Here is a 14,468-nt window from a genome sequence, read left to right as displayed (position 1 = left end):
GGCTTAGTTGCGCTATGGCATGTGGATCTTCTGGGACCGGGGATCGAACCTGTGTCTCCTGCATTAGCAGGTAGATTTTTATCCACTGAGCCACCAGGAAGGTCCCGCTGTTCTTTTAAATTGCTCATTGATTAAACAGTTCCCTCCTGGCCCTCCCCAGTCAGGCCTTCCCTGATGTAGATATTCTGTGATATTCTTTTTGTGTGTAACTCTCCCACCCTCTTGGAACTGATGGCACTGGGGGTTGGTAGGGCTGTGCTTTGCCTCTCTGGTTCCTCTCCTGCCCAGCCCTGCCTTCCTGCTGTGCTGGGCTGAGGCTTCTCTTGCTGGCTGAGGTCAGCACTATTAATAGTCAGCTTAATCCTGCCCTGGCCGGATGGAGGGAGACAGAGGAGGGGGATTCCCAGGAAATCGGGGTGCTCACTGTCTGCAAGTGCCGACCTGTGGCCCAGGGCTCTGCTTTCTGGCAGCCTGGCCAGCTTCTCTCCTAGTGGGGGTTGCTGAGAGTTCAGGGCCAGCCCTGGAACCTGGGTTGGCAGGAGATGGGACCTGCCGGGAGGCCAGAACGAGATGCCGAGGACACCGTTTTGGGTTGTGGGATGCCCACGTCTGACCTGGGGCCCCTGGATCTTCCCGTGAGCAACGGCGGCTGGAGCAGGTGAGCAGGGCCTCTTGGAGCCCTTGTAGACTTTGAAATCCAGCACCTAGTAATGTGTATTTTTCTTCTGGTCTTTGAGAGACTATCAAGGTTTTTTATGGGGGAGAAGAGCAGACAGGCGCTTGCTAAAATGGGCATTGTGGCGGGTTGAGGAATAGGCTTTCCGGTGCCCCTGGAGACCTCCCTGTGTGTTTCTACCAAAGACTTTGGAGTGTCTGCTGTGTGCCGGCATTGGGTGAGGGATGGTGGGAGGATGCTTGGAGAGGAGTGTTACCGTGCTGTGCCGAGCTGCATCCTAACCTGGCTGGATGCCAGGCGGCTGACGAGACAAGCCCTGCAAGTACTGAGAGGAAGACCTGGGCGCGGTGGGGGCAGTGGGCGCTCACAGGGCACCCAGGGCTGAGCCTGGGCCGCTGGAAGGGTGGAGAGGTGGGGAGGGTTGTTGAGGGACTCAGGCAGGTCCTGGGGCCTCCCTCTGCCTGCCTCCTCTTCCCCGTGGGAGAGGGCTGTGAGAGGGGCCCAGGCTTGCTTGGGCCACTTGGCAGTCTGTACCTGCCGATCGCGCCGGGGTTTCTTGAGGTCTCACGTGCAGGTTTCCGACCTGGGCCGAGGCTGACCAGGTCGGAGCGGGCAAGCTTGCAGCCAGATATGGCCCAGAGGTGACTGGGGACAGCAGCTTCAAGGTGCCTGTGGCCCCATAGGCGTTTCCCCGTCCTCGCAGTGCTTGAGTGTAGAAGGCACGGGAAGCCCTAAGCCCCAGGAAGCAACCTGAGAACGTTTCTAAGAGTTTCTTTCTGATTGTACTATTGACTATGGAAAAGTTAGAATTTCTATTTAGGAAAGTATAAGAAAGAAAACAGAAGCCATACTGAATCCCCCTAGACTGGTTGAACCATTTGAATTGAAATTGTCTTTTTTCTTTTGTTTTGGTTGGAAATACTCAAACATCAGTAATTTCAAATGGCTCAGCCAAATATAATCTTTTGCTACATTTTCTCAGTCTTTTTTTTTTTTTTTTAATTAGGACTGCTTTGGAAAATGTGGAATTATCAGTTTCTGGAGTAGACACATTATGTCAGTTTACATGTTTCACTTCTCATTCCTTCCATCCCCAAAACCCAGTTATCCAGTTGAATGGACACTCATAATCTAATGAGGTGACTCATTAAAATAAAACTCTACATTAGATTTAATAAATATCATACAATGAGAGTCACAAGTCTGAGTCCTAAGTTGCTTCTCTTATTCTAAATGGTAAATCAGCTGACAGTCATTTCTGAATTATGGAAGCTTCTTTTTTAAAAAAATATATATTTATTTTATTTGGTTGCACTGGGTCTCAGTTGCAGCATATGGGATCTAGTTCCCTGACCAGGGATAGAACCTGGGTCCCCTCCACTGGGAGCACAGAGTCCTAGCCTACTGGGCCACCTGGGAAATCCCAAAAGCTTCTTGATGACTACAGTTCAGAATGATTCTTTGCCTAGTCCCTGTCCCTCTCCCCCTCCACCTTGGTTCCTAAGGCACAACCACGTGAGCTGTGTCATCCATCCCACAGGTGTTCACCTGTTATGTGCTGCTAGCTATTCTGAGTTTTGGGAACACAGACGAAAGCCTCTGCTATGATGGAGGTCTCAATCTAGTGGGAGAAGATGGGCCATAAAACGATAATCACGATGAACAAGCACTTTCTGTTGTTTATTGTAGGTGATAAAGACCCGGGTTGTGGGGCTGGAGGAAGGGTTGCAGTACTCAGTGAGGCCCTCTGGGTAGGCCTCAGCAAAAGGTGATGTTTGGACATTGAACGCAGGCCTGAAGCAGGGCTGAGTGGGGCAGGTGCTGGGGGAGGAGCAGGTCAGGCGGAGGGAGCGGCCTCCGGTGTTTGAGGGAGAGCCAGGGGCTGGGAGCCACCTGCGCTGGGGAGGAGGGCGGCATGAAGGGCTTTGGGGCCCAGGCCTCTGTGAGGAGTGTGACGTTCCTGTGGAGTGAGAGAGCCGCTGGGGGTTTCGGGTACAGCAGGCCTCCCCCTTGCTGCTGTATGGAGATAGGCTCAGGTCCAGGATGAAGACTTAGGATCTCGCTCTTTGGGTGAGAGGAGATGCCCGTGGCTCAGCATACTCAAGATGGTAAAGAATTCGCCTGCCATGCGGGAGACCTGGGTTCCATACCTGGTTGGGAAGATCCCCTAGAGGAGGGCATGGCTACCCGTTCCAGTGTTCTTGGGCTTCCCTGGTGGCTCAGATGCTAAAGAATCCACTTGCCATGCAGGAGACCCAGGTTCCATCCCTGGGTTGGAAAAATCCCTTGCGGGAGGACATGGCGACCCACTCTAGCGTTCTTGGTCTTCCCTGGTGGCTCAGATGGTAAAGAATTGCCTGCAATGCGGGAGACTCAGGTTCCATCCCTGAGTTGGGAAGATCCCCTGGAGGAGGGCATGGCAACCCACTCCAGTATTCTTGCCTGGAGAATCCCATGGACAGAGGAGCCTGGCGGACTGCAGTCCCTGGGGTTGCAAAGAGTCAGACATCACTCAGTGACTAAACAACAGCATGTGACAGTAGCAGAGGAGGCTCCCAGAAGCGGTTGGATTCTGGGCATTTGTTGCAGGCAGAGCTGATGGGATCCACTGAACTGGCTGGATATAGAAGGGTAGAGAAGTAGTGGAGGCAGTTTATTCCCCCAGGCCCCCATCCACTTCCACAGGTCTGGGGCAGGAGGTTGACCGAGTTAAGGTCAAGATATTGGGTTGGCCAAAAAGTTGATTCAGGTTTTTTTCCATTACATCTTACAGGAAAACCCCAATATTAGACATCCATGTGGAGCTAGCTGTGAGCCAGCAGCTGGATGTGAGTCTAGAGGGCACAGGAGAGGGCTGCAAACAGTTGTTGGAGAAGCCTTGATGTATAGTTTGTATTTAAAGTCATGAGGCAAGCGCCAGGTGCAAGGACTGAGCCCCGGGACTCTTAGGAAGGGGAAGCAGCCCTGGGGTCAGAGGAGCACCAGGAGAGCTGTGCTGGAAGCCGAGGGGAGGGAGGGTTTCCAGGGGGAGGGAGAGAGTTGCTCAGAAACTGCAGCCTGGGCAGGTCTCCCAGGAATGAGACCCCACCATGGGAGGTCATTGGTGACCTAGGCGAGGGAGGTTCTCTGGCCAGGGGAGGAGAAGTTTCTGCTAAGACCGAAGAATGGCCTCTCTGGGGACAGATAAGTTAGAAAAAAGGCAAACACAGCCCAGGGTCCATACTCGGGTCAGCAGAGGGTGACCTCTGTGTCAGGGCCCCCACTGACCAGCCACAGTTGGCGCCAGGACTCCAGGCTCTTAGCCTACAGGGCAGGGCTGGCTGAGGGCGGTGCCCCAGGTCCGTTCACCTACGGGGTACCTACCTGGCTGGAAAGTACTGCCATTAGAGGGCGCCCACACCCACCAGCGGAGTCCACAAACCTAGGTGCCCCGGAGAGGAGGCGAGAGGGCTGAGCGGGAACTGAGGAATCTACACATTTCATCCACAGGAGGGGCATTTTGGCCCTTCAGAGAAGCTGCCTAGCTTTCCCAGTGGGGCCTAGGGTGACCCATGACCCTTTGTGCGGCAGGGCTAGTTCTGAGCCTGTGGGTTAATTAGAGGGTTCAGTCATTGTTGCTCAGTCATTAAGTCATGTCCAACTCTCTAGGAACCCCATGGACTGCAGCACCCTGTCCTTCACTGTCTCCTAGAGTTTGTTCAAACTCATGTCCATTGAGTCAGTGATGCTGTCCAACCATCTCATTCTTTGTCGCCCCCTATTCCTCTTGCCCTGCATCTTTCCCAGCATCGGAGTCTTTTCTAATGGTCAGCTCTTCCCATCAGGTGGCCAGAGTTTTGGAGCTTCAGCATCAGTCCTTCCAGTGAATATTCAGGACTGATCTCCTTTAGGATGGACTGGTTGGATCTCCTTGCAGTCCATGGGACTCTCAAGAGTCTTCTCCAACACCACAGTTCAAAAGCATCAATTCTTCAGCGCTCAGTCTTCTTTACGGTCCAGTTCTCACATCCGTACACGACTACTGGAAAAACCATAGCTTTGACTGTATGGACCTTTGTCAGCAAAGTGATGTCTCTCTGGTTTTTAATATGCTGTCTAGGTTTGTCATAGCTTTTCTTCCAGAGAGCAAGGCAAGCGTCTTAATTTCATGGCTGCAGTCACTGTCAGTCGGAGGGGAGGACTTTTCCTCAGATTACGGGAACTGTCCTTTCTCTCCAGGGGCTCCGACATCTAGGCTGTGAGCAGGGACCCCCTAACTGAGCCATATCCAGACACACACCTGCTCCCCGGGGCTCAGTCTGCGGTAGGGGTTAGGCATGGAGGGTCCTTGTCTACCCTCTCTTACCACTTTCCCTTTGTTTCCTTTAATTTGTTTCTCCCCTTCATTTTTTTCTCAATTAAAAAAAAAAAAGCTGTAGAAGTGAAACATGCCCAGCAAGTAGAACAATATAGAAGGGTACTGAGGCCCTCCCTCAAACTCCAAATACCCCAAGAGGTGACCATCGTTACCTCCTCCCGACACTGACAGGGCAGTTTAGCACCCCCACCCCACATGTCTGCAGACGGCGCCATGCATCCCGACCCCTTACAGTCTCTCCAGGGCTGCCTTCCATGCTTGGTCCATCCCGCTCTGCCACATTCTCCCCAGAGCGGCAGTGGCCTCTGCTCCATTGCCTTTTTTAAAAAATTAATTAATTTTAAAATTTCAGTTGGAGGCTAATTACAATATTGTGGTGGTTTTTGCCATACATTCACATGAATCAGCCATGGGTGTACATGTGTTCCCTAGCCTGACCCTCCCCATCCATTGCCCTTGAGGTTTGAGATTGTTAAATGTTCTGATGAATCCTTTTGCTTTTTCTGCATTTTGAAAATTACATCCATAGAAAAAGTTCCTACCCCTGAAATTTCCAGATCCAAGGTTGGGGACCCTGAATTTTGAGACATACTGCCAGTTTGGTCTGCTGAAATGAGTGACCTACCTGCCCAACAAACAGAGTGCCTGTGAGGACCTGTGTGTCTCCCCAACACTGGGTACTGCCAGGTTTAATTAGGGCGTTTTGGTCCGAAAGTGAAAAGAACTGCCTTGCTTTAATCCTGGCTCCCCTCTCTGCGCGCCACCCCCCACCCCGCGCCCCACCCCGCCCCATGGTGTAGTTTAACTGGCTCTCCCAGGCTCCTGGGAACATTGCTTCTGTCTCCAGAGGGCACTTCTGGATGGGCTGCATCTGGCAGGTGAGGAGGCTGGGGGCTGGACCCTAGGCTCGAGTCCCTGACTGGCTGCTGCCTACAGAGGACCTTGGCCAAGCTCTTGCTGGCTCATCTCTCAAGACCCTCGGGAAATTTTAATCGAGTCGCCATGGTTCTGCCTGGTAAGGTGCTGAGAGTTATTTGACCATGTGCATGTGTGCTAAGTCGCTTCAGTCATGTCCGACCCTTTGTGACCCTATGAACTGTAGCCCGCCAGGCTCCTCTGTCCATGGGATATCCTAGGCAAGAATACTGAGGTGGGTTGCCATTCCCTATTCCAGGGGATCTTCCCAACCCAGGGATCGAACCTGCATTTCTTATGTCTCCTGCATTGGCAGGTGGGTTCTTTGCTACTAGTGCCACCTGGGAAGCCCTTGTTTGACCACAACTGGAAATCAGTGTACTGCAGTGACTGGCGCATTGTGGAAAAGTTTCATAAAAGGGGCAATACTTCCCCCATTACACGCGGTGTACTCTGTGATTTTTCACTCTATTTTATAAAATGCTGGTCACGGGAAGTGGCATTTCTCTGTTCCCCCTCCAAGGCCCGTGGGAGTTGTGAAGATGCGTCCTGGAGCTGGGCTTCCCAGGGGCCCTGGAGACCTGGAGAACCTCCTCCAGGGACACGGTGCAGAGTCACGGCTAAGATTGGGTCATGAAGGGGAAGCTGAGCGGGAGACCTGACTTGACCTTCACGGCCCTCTGGCTCTTGTCCCCTTAGGCCCTTCCAGACCCATGTCCCTGTGTGGGGGGCACACAGTCCCTTTCAACCCAGAGTGGGGGCCAGGCCCTGTCGTGGTCACTTGCTGGGGTTCGGGACCTGTGAGAAGCATGGGACCCCAGAAGGCCTGGGAAGCCCTGCCACTCCATTCAGCTTTGTGGAGGGGCCTTCCTTCCCACCCTCTACCTCCTAACTTTCTCTTGTTTTGGGTTCAACGGTGGCCTTCCTCTAATTATAGTACCCGCCTGACCTAATTATAGCCTGGGCTAATTTGTTAATGGCTTTGGGAACTGAGAGCCTTGCCCTGGGCAGGATCATGGGTCCTGGGTACACGCAGAGGAGTTTTGCCAAGGGGTACTGGCTGAAGGGGGCTTCCCTTGTGGCTCAGCTGGTAAAGAATCCGCCTATAATTCAGGAGCCCTGGGTTTGATCCCTGGGTTGGGAAGGTCCCCTGGAGAAGGGAAAGGCTACCCACTCCAGTATTCTGGTCTGGAGAATTCCATGGACTGTATAATCCATGGGGTCACAAAGAGTCGGACACGACTGAGTGACTTTCACTTTCACTGGCTGAAGGAATGTGGGTGGCCCTGGAGGCCCCCTGGGAGCCCCGTGTCCACCCGGCGCACACGGGGCTCTGAGGGATGCTGTCTGTGTCTGCAGGTTGTCAGAGTGGGGCTCTCCCCTTCCCAGGAGCCCCTGATATACCACACTGGGCAGGGACTTGCCATCTTCATTCTATTTAAACACACGGTCCTAAATTAAAAGATACTTTTGGTTTTCCTTTCTGTAAAAGCAATATCCATTTCCAGCAACAACTTCAGGACTCGTGACCCCAAATGTGTTAATATTTTGCTCGAGGAGTCTCAGGACTGGTCCCTCTGCTCCTCCAACTCACTGCATTTTCTCCTCAGGGAAGTCCCACTTGGCCATCGTGCAGAAGGTGAACAACGAGGGCGAAGGTGACCCCTTCTACGAGGTGCTGGGCCTGGTCACCCTGGAGGACGTCATCGAGGAGATCATCAAGTCCGAGATCCTGGACGAGTCTGACATGTACAGTGAGTCCCCGCCCCCGCTGCGTCGCGCGGGCGGGAGGGCCAAGGGTGAGGCCAGGGCCGAGGGTGAGGCCAGGGCCGCCCTTCCTCCGGGCCTGGCGTCTCAGTCCAGCCACTGCCGCTGCTTCCGCTGGGAGGAGGGCCCGCTCAGCTCGAGCCGGCGGGTGGGCTCTAGTCTGTTCCCGAGTCCTTGCGGGACGCTGGCCTCAGTTCCAGATTCCCTCTTGCAGCTGACAACCGAAGCCGGAAACGGGTCTCTGAGAAGAACAAGCGCGACTTCTCAGCCTTCAAAGACACTGACAATGAACTCAAGGTGAAAATTTCACCTCAGCTACTTCTGGCTGCTCATCGCTTCCTGTCCACGGGTAAGAGCAAGAAGGGGCCCCTTCGGGTAGGGGCAGAATATAGCTGTGGAGGGAGACGTTCTGGCTCCTCCTCCCCAGAGGGCTGCGGCAGATGAAGGGCCGGGCAAGCTTGACTGCCTCTGGAAAGGCATTTTTCTCTCTTCTAACCCCTGATTCATAGCTCCCTTGGAGACCTGGGTGATTAAATAGGAACGTGCCTGCCTGCCCCATCTTCTCCCCTCACTCTTGACTTCCTTCCCACCCTCACTTGCTGAAGCTGTGATCCTATGATTTTTCTGCCAGGGTATATGGATGCTGTGGACTCTGACAGCAGCACTAGTTATGTGTACCAGGCGCTTCCCACGTGGCAAGCACGTGTCTCAGTGTCTTACGTCTGCTATCCCATTTCAGCAAGTGGTGACCCCATGAAGTTTTAAATCCCCGTTTTACAGATGAGGAAACTGAGACTCAGGCGAAGGAATGCACCTGAGGTCATGTTCTATTAGTGCAGTAGCCATGGTTCCAGCAGGCAGATAGCTTCATGTCTACTGAGGCCGGAGCCAAGGGTGCACCCCCTGCCCACCCCGGGTAGGCAGGGCCAGACGATGAGAAGCTGTCCAGCGCAAGTGTGACTGAGCCCCAGGTGCCGCCTGGCCTCCTGCGAAACCTCCTCTCTCCTCCCTCAGAGGTCCCCCAGTTCAGCCCCTCTCTGATATCAGAGAAGATCCTGCTCCGGCTGCTCAAGTACCCAGACGTCATCCAGGAGCTCAAGTTTGACGAGCACAACAAGTACTACGTCCGTCATTACCTGTACGCTCGCAACAAGCCAGCCGACTACTTCATCCTCATCTTGCAGGTGGGCCTGCGCCCTCCGGGCCGTGCTACCCCCGTGCCTGCCCTCTGCCCACGCCCTGAGGCCCCCCGGCCTCTGCGGGGTCCGCGCCCTGCTCAGGCCTTGCTCCTCCCCGCGCCCTGGGCTTTTCTCCCTGGTGTTCTCCTCTCACTGTGACTGCGACCCACGCTCTTTTTTTTTTTGCTACCCACGCTCTTTCAGGGGAAGGTGGAGGTGGAGGCCGGGAAGGAGAACATGAAGTTCGAGACGGGTGCCTTCTCCTACTACGGGACCATGGCCCTGTCCTCGGCCCCTTCTGGTGAGTCGTTGGACCGCTCCCCAGCACGTCTGCAGGGGGTTGGGATGTGGACAGGCTGTTCCCCGCCAGAACCTGGGGCTGTCTGCAGGCTCACAGCCCAGGTGCCTTCAGGGAGGGGAGGTCAGTGAGGGCTCGGGCTTTGAGAAGGTAGGCTGGAGAAATGATCCGCCCATGGGGACAGGGGTCCAAGGGTGGAGGGAGGAGACGGGAAGGGGATTCTGAGCAGAGCCCGGAGGGGAGTTGAGAGTGTGTTCTGAGATGGTGCGACCAGCCCGGAGAAGACAAGGGAGCTGGTGGGTGTGTGTCAGGGAGGCCCAGGAAGTCGATGGCGTTCACTCATGATACGAAGCAGGAGGCCGTTAGTGGCCCGTGAGCAGGGGGACCTACGCCAGCAGAATGGGCGAGCTGGGCAGGCAGGCCACCATGGCCGTGACGGTGGAGAACAGTTGAGAGAGAGGCAGGTGGAAGGAGGCTGTGTGGCCTCACTGGTGAAGACTGGGCCAGGGGAGTTGGATGGGGTAAGGAATCCAAGGTGCTCATGGTCGGGGGCCAGGCCAGGGCCTGTTGGCCATGCAGTAAAGGGGCTGAGCCGCCGCCTTTTGGTTGAGAGTCAGTTCTAATGGAATAAAGGAGCTCGGGGACAGAGAAAGGACTGGCAGCCTCTGAGAAGGCCTCTCTTGCCACCCCAGTGGCCTCTGCTTCTCCAGTGTTAGGTGGCTCAGGCTCCTGTTACCAGAGGGGCCTTGTGGCTGGAGTGGGCACTCTGCCGACAAGGCCCAAGTGTCACCCAGCTTGGCATCTCGCTAGTGGTATGACGCCTCCAAGCCTTGAGAGCAGCCACAGGTTCTGCAGGCTGGAGAGGGGAAAGTCTGCTTTGGTGCTAAGCACAGGTGCATGGTAGGGGGAGAGGGGCGCCTCCACGCTATGCCTGCTGCTGTCCCTTGACAAAGAAGACCCCTGTGTGGGTGGCGGGGCACACGTGTGTATTGACACAGTTCAGCTCATCTACCGGCATGAGCAGGCACCTGCAGGGAGGGGGATGGAAAACAAGGCTCCAGAGCCGAGTTTGTGTCCCTGCCCAGGTGCCCCAGGCCTGGGGAGGACGCCTCTGCCCCTCCCAGGAGGACCTCTTACCATCCAGCTTGGGGAAGCCTTCTAAAGCAGGGCACACCATCACAGGATGTTCCTCTAAGCGCTCTTTCTCTGCGGCGATTCCTCAGAGCTGGGTTGGGGGCCTGGGCCCCCTCTTGACCTGGAGGCCCCTGCTCTCCACTTGCAGTAGCTGGAAGGGAGGGGAAATGACTTCTGGGTCTCTGTGTTCACTGTGAGAACTCTGGGCTCACTCCGCCAGCTTCTGCCCTTCTCTGATCAGGGCTCATTTGTGGGCTCTGAGCACCCTCCCCGTCAGAGCTGGGTCACCTGTCCCATGGTGCCCCCTTTCTGTTCAAGGCAGCCTGGCCCCCATCAGGTCTGCTTCTCCATGCTGTTCTTGTGGCTCTGTGTCCACCCCACCCATCACTGACCTTCTCCTCTTTTGCTCCAGTACCTTCCACCCTGGTTGGGTGTCCGCCTGGCAAGCGGAACTCCCTGCTCTCCTGGCTCTCAGGTAACAAGGCATGGCTAGAAAATTTGTACTGCCACCTGTCGCCTGAGCCTGCATCCTGCAGCTTCATTAACCTCTCCCAGCAGGCACTGGGGCCACCTCTGCCCCCTCCTCCCAGCACCCCACCTGTTCACATGTGTGGGCCAGCCTGACAAGTGTTGATTCTGCTTGACCTGGGGTTCTGTGTTACTGTGTCCCTTTGCCCAGGTCCTGGAAGGGTTTCCCCGAAGGTCCTTCAGTCTTTGAGAAGACTCGGGCACACACACACACACACACCCCCGCAGGTGACAGGCTGGGAGTGAAAGGCTGTTCCCGGCTAGGCCAGGTGAGCCCTGCTGCTCAGGGCCACACACATTTCAGCAGGATGACTTACCACCTCTCAGTATTCTTGCCTAGAGAGTCCCAACGACCGAGGAGCCTGGTGGGCTACAGTCCATAGGGTTGCAAAGAGTTTAGACATGACTGAAGCACACAGACATGCAACTTTCTCTAAAAAAAACTTCCCACCTTTCCTCACAAGCTTTGCTTTTTTATTCTGTGGCTGAAATGGTGTCCACTGGCCATGGGGAGGCAGCCTCTGGGATTTAGAAGTGTGGCCACAGTCAGACTGCCCTAGTTGAGTGGTGTCTCTGTCAAGACCAGCTGAATGGTTCTGGGAGCTGACTGACCATCTCTGAGTCTTGATTTCCTTCTGTGAAACGGGAACAAGACATGTGCCCACTTCTTAAGAATTGTTGGCCGCAGTAGGCAAGAAAATTGATATAAAATGTTTAGCTAGAGCTCAATTACTGCTTCTACTTTCTCTATTGTAGTCAAACCAGGAAGTATTTGGGAAAAGGCCAAAGGCCCTGTGCTGTTTCTGGCCTTCCACAGGTCACACTCCTGAGTGCTGAACCAGGGTCGGCGGGAACTGTGTTGGCCCCAGCATCATTCAGTTCATGGGATCCCCGTATCCCATGGACACTGGGGCAGCAGAGGTCCTGATGGCAGACCTGTGGCCTGGGCTGCTGAGCCCGGGGGAGGAGAGCATGGTGAGTGTCTCTGAGCTTCAGTTTCAGTGCATAGCTTAAAGCAGCTCCCGGGACCCTGGCCGTCCTAGAAACCTATCGCTTCAGGCACCTGTTTCCCATTGATGTTCATACAGTTGGGCTATTTTCCTTCTTAAATATATGAAAGAACACTTAAACAAAAAACAAAACTGATTCTCTTCAAAAAGTAAAAAGGTGACTTAGCAGTCACTGGTCCCATTCAGACACAGCCAACTTTTGGCTGTCATGAGTGGCCTTTGAGCAGGAGGCTGCCTGATGAGAACAGAGTGGACCGTGTTGGCCTTCACTGGCCAGCCCCTCAGCCTCCCTCTCCTTTCCTGCACTTGCTCCTGTCTCTTAGGTGGCGGGGTTGACACACACATGGCTTGAATCCTCATGTCTTTACCTAGTATGGGAACCAAGACACTTTTCCATGAGCTTTCTAGTTAGAGCTATGCAGGGTCTCACCAGGCAGAGGTGCCTTCGTTTGTTACTTCCCCCTTATGCATGTTCTTGAGGGTCTGTATTCTAAATAATGGCATGATGTAGACCTCTTTGTGGAAAAACTTCTTATGTGTTTAAGATTATGTCCTTAGAATATTTTTGCCAGAAATGGAATTACCAAGTCAAAATTACCTGTGGTTTTTTTGTTGTTGTCGTTGTTACTTTTTTGGGTTTGTTTTAATAGTAGCGTAGCTTATTTAGAAAATTAGAAAAGTAGGAAAAATCCTAAGAAAATTAAGTATCATAATTTCATTATTCAGAAACAAAACTTCATATTTTTTAAGTTTCTAGGACCTCTGTTTTAACATACCATGTGATTAATGTATGTTGGTTTAAATTCACTTCCTATCTCTGGAGTGTTAATAAGCATTAATTAAAAGCATTCTGTCATCCAAATAATTAATGTTAAACAGTAAGAAATACTGAACTTCAAGGTGTTACTTGAGTTAGAATGAGCGGTAGATGCACATGGTCCTCTAGTGGCTGTAGACCAGGGGTCCCCAGCCTCCGGGGCCGAGTGCCTGATGACCCGAGCTGGAGCTGGTGTAATAATAGTAGAAATAAAGTGCACAGTGAACGTAATGTGCTCGAATTGTCCCCACACCATCCCCCCGCCTCACCCCAGTCCATGGAAAAATTGTTTTGCATGGAACTGGACCCTGGTGCCAAAAATGTTGGGGACTGCTGCTGGATGCTACCTGTCATAGAATATCCAGACTGTGTGTTCCTAGTTTTATGAATGAAATTCAGATGTGGAGTATTACTGAATTCAGTCTCATTTGGTTCAGTCAGTCACCCAGACTCAGTGGTTGCTGTTTTCACTGGGCTGTTTGTTAGAATAGTTAACTGAGTAACTAACTGAGTAAGTTAGTAGTTAACTAAGCAAATCAGCTTAGTCCACTACCTGTTTGTTTAAAACAAGCCAGCATGCCTTCACAATTAACTTCTTGGTGCATTTCATTGTTCTCTGAATGCTCCCCTCAAATATGAGCTAATGAGGTACAATAGTGCGTGTGCCCTCCCTTTTGCAAAATAAGGAGCTGATTCCTTCCTCAGTGGAGGTTGAGTCATTCCCCTTTCCTGGTTACTCTCAGCTGAGTGAAGCCTGTTCTGGCCCTAGTGATGGGAAAAGGCTCTGCCATAGCTACCCCAGAGCCCTGCCTCGTGGGACGGGGACTGGAGCCAGTCTGCAGACGCCCCAGCGTGGGAAGCTGGAGCTCGGGGGCCTCTAGGTTCCTGTGAGAAGAGTCTGCTGCCTCCATCCGCCTGCCAGACTGGCTGGGCTCAGCAGACACCGGCAGGACTGTTCCACACACGAGTCTCATGGAACACACTTCTGAGCTCTTGGAAGCGTTTTGAGAGGCGAGCAGGGCGTCGCGTTGTGGGTGTCTGCTGTGCGGCGAGAGAGGCAGGCTATAGGCTCTTCCTCTTCATATGGTTTGACAGTGGGCAGCGTGCACGCCTCGACAGGCGTGGTCACTGAGATGCCGTCTGCCACGCTCGGGCCACCTTTGCGTTGCCCCTGCCTCATGAGCCGTCCGGGGGAAATGAGGGCTTTTGTAGACATAAACTTTCTGTGTCTCAGGGTTTTGTTTTCTGTTTTGTTCTCTGTCCGGGTAGACTTTTGAATACTTACTGCACAACACTTCTAAACAAACTAACTCGTCTGCTCTGATGAAGTCAGACCTTGCAGTAAGGGCTTTGTTTGCACCCAAGAACTCCTTCCCATTTCCAGTGAGGGCACCACTGCCCAGGCATCTGAGGGACGAGTTTGGACAGGAGGCTGTGCAGGGCACCGGGCTGGCCGCTGACCTCACGGTCTCTCTCCCCACCACAGACCGCTCCCCATCGCACCCCGCAGCCCTCAGCCGCTCAGCCTCCCTCAGCTACCCAGACCGCTCAGAAACGGCGAGCACCGTGCCCTTGGCAGGCAGCAGCAACCAGTTTGGCAGCTCGATTCTGGGCCAGTACATCTCTGACTTCAGCGTGCGGGCACTCATGGACCTCCAGTACATTAAGGTGAGCACTCCCCAAAGCCCTCTGCCTCCAGGCCATCGGCAGCTTCTTTGATCCACCGCCCCCAGCAGGGATAGGCTTCCCAGGTGTCGGTATTGGTAAAGAACCCGCCTGCCAGTGCAG

General features: G+C 53.8%; 1 protein-coding gene across 2 annotated transcripts in view; it reads left to right on the top strand.

Moving 5' to 3' along the window:
* The window catches only part of CNNM4 (cyclin and CBS domain divalent metal cation transport mediator 4), a 38,089-nt gene that overhangs the window by 20,702 nt on the left and 2,919 nt on the right, over positions 1–14,468 (top strand). For both annotated transcript variants that reach the window (XR_008682562.2, XM_055401136.2), the window contains exons 2-6: positions 7,559–7,702; positions 7,930–8,064; positions 8,730–8,899; positions 9,098–9,194; positions 14,167–14,348. Coding sequence is in view for 1 of the 2 variants with exons in the window: in XM_055401136.2 (XP_055257111.1) it covers positions 7,559–7,702; positions 7,930–8,064; positions 8,730–8,899; positions 9,098–9,194; positions 14,167–14,348 (728 nt within the window). In the remaining variant the exon portion in view is untranslated. The remainder of the gene's footprint in view (positions 1–7,558; positions 7,703–7,929; positions 8,065–8,729; positions 8,900–9,097; positions 9,195–14,166; positions 14,349–14,468) is intronic.

Source organism: Moschus berezovskii, chromosome 11 (assembly GCF_049115385.1).
Source record: "Moschus berezovskii isolate FMDL1 chromosome 11, NW_MosBer_1.0, whole genome shotgun sequence".
In the NCBI taxonomy this organism is placed as follows: Eukaryota; Metazoa; Chordata; class Mammalia; order Artiodactyla; family Moschidae; genus Moschus; species Moschus berezovskii.
Note: the sequence above shows the minus strand (reverse complement) of the source record. Positions and strands in the feature narration are given on the sequence as shown.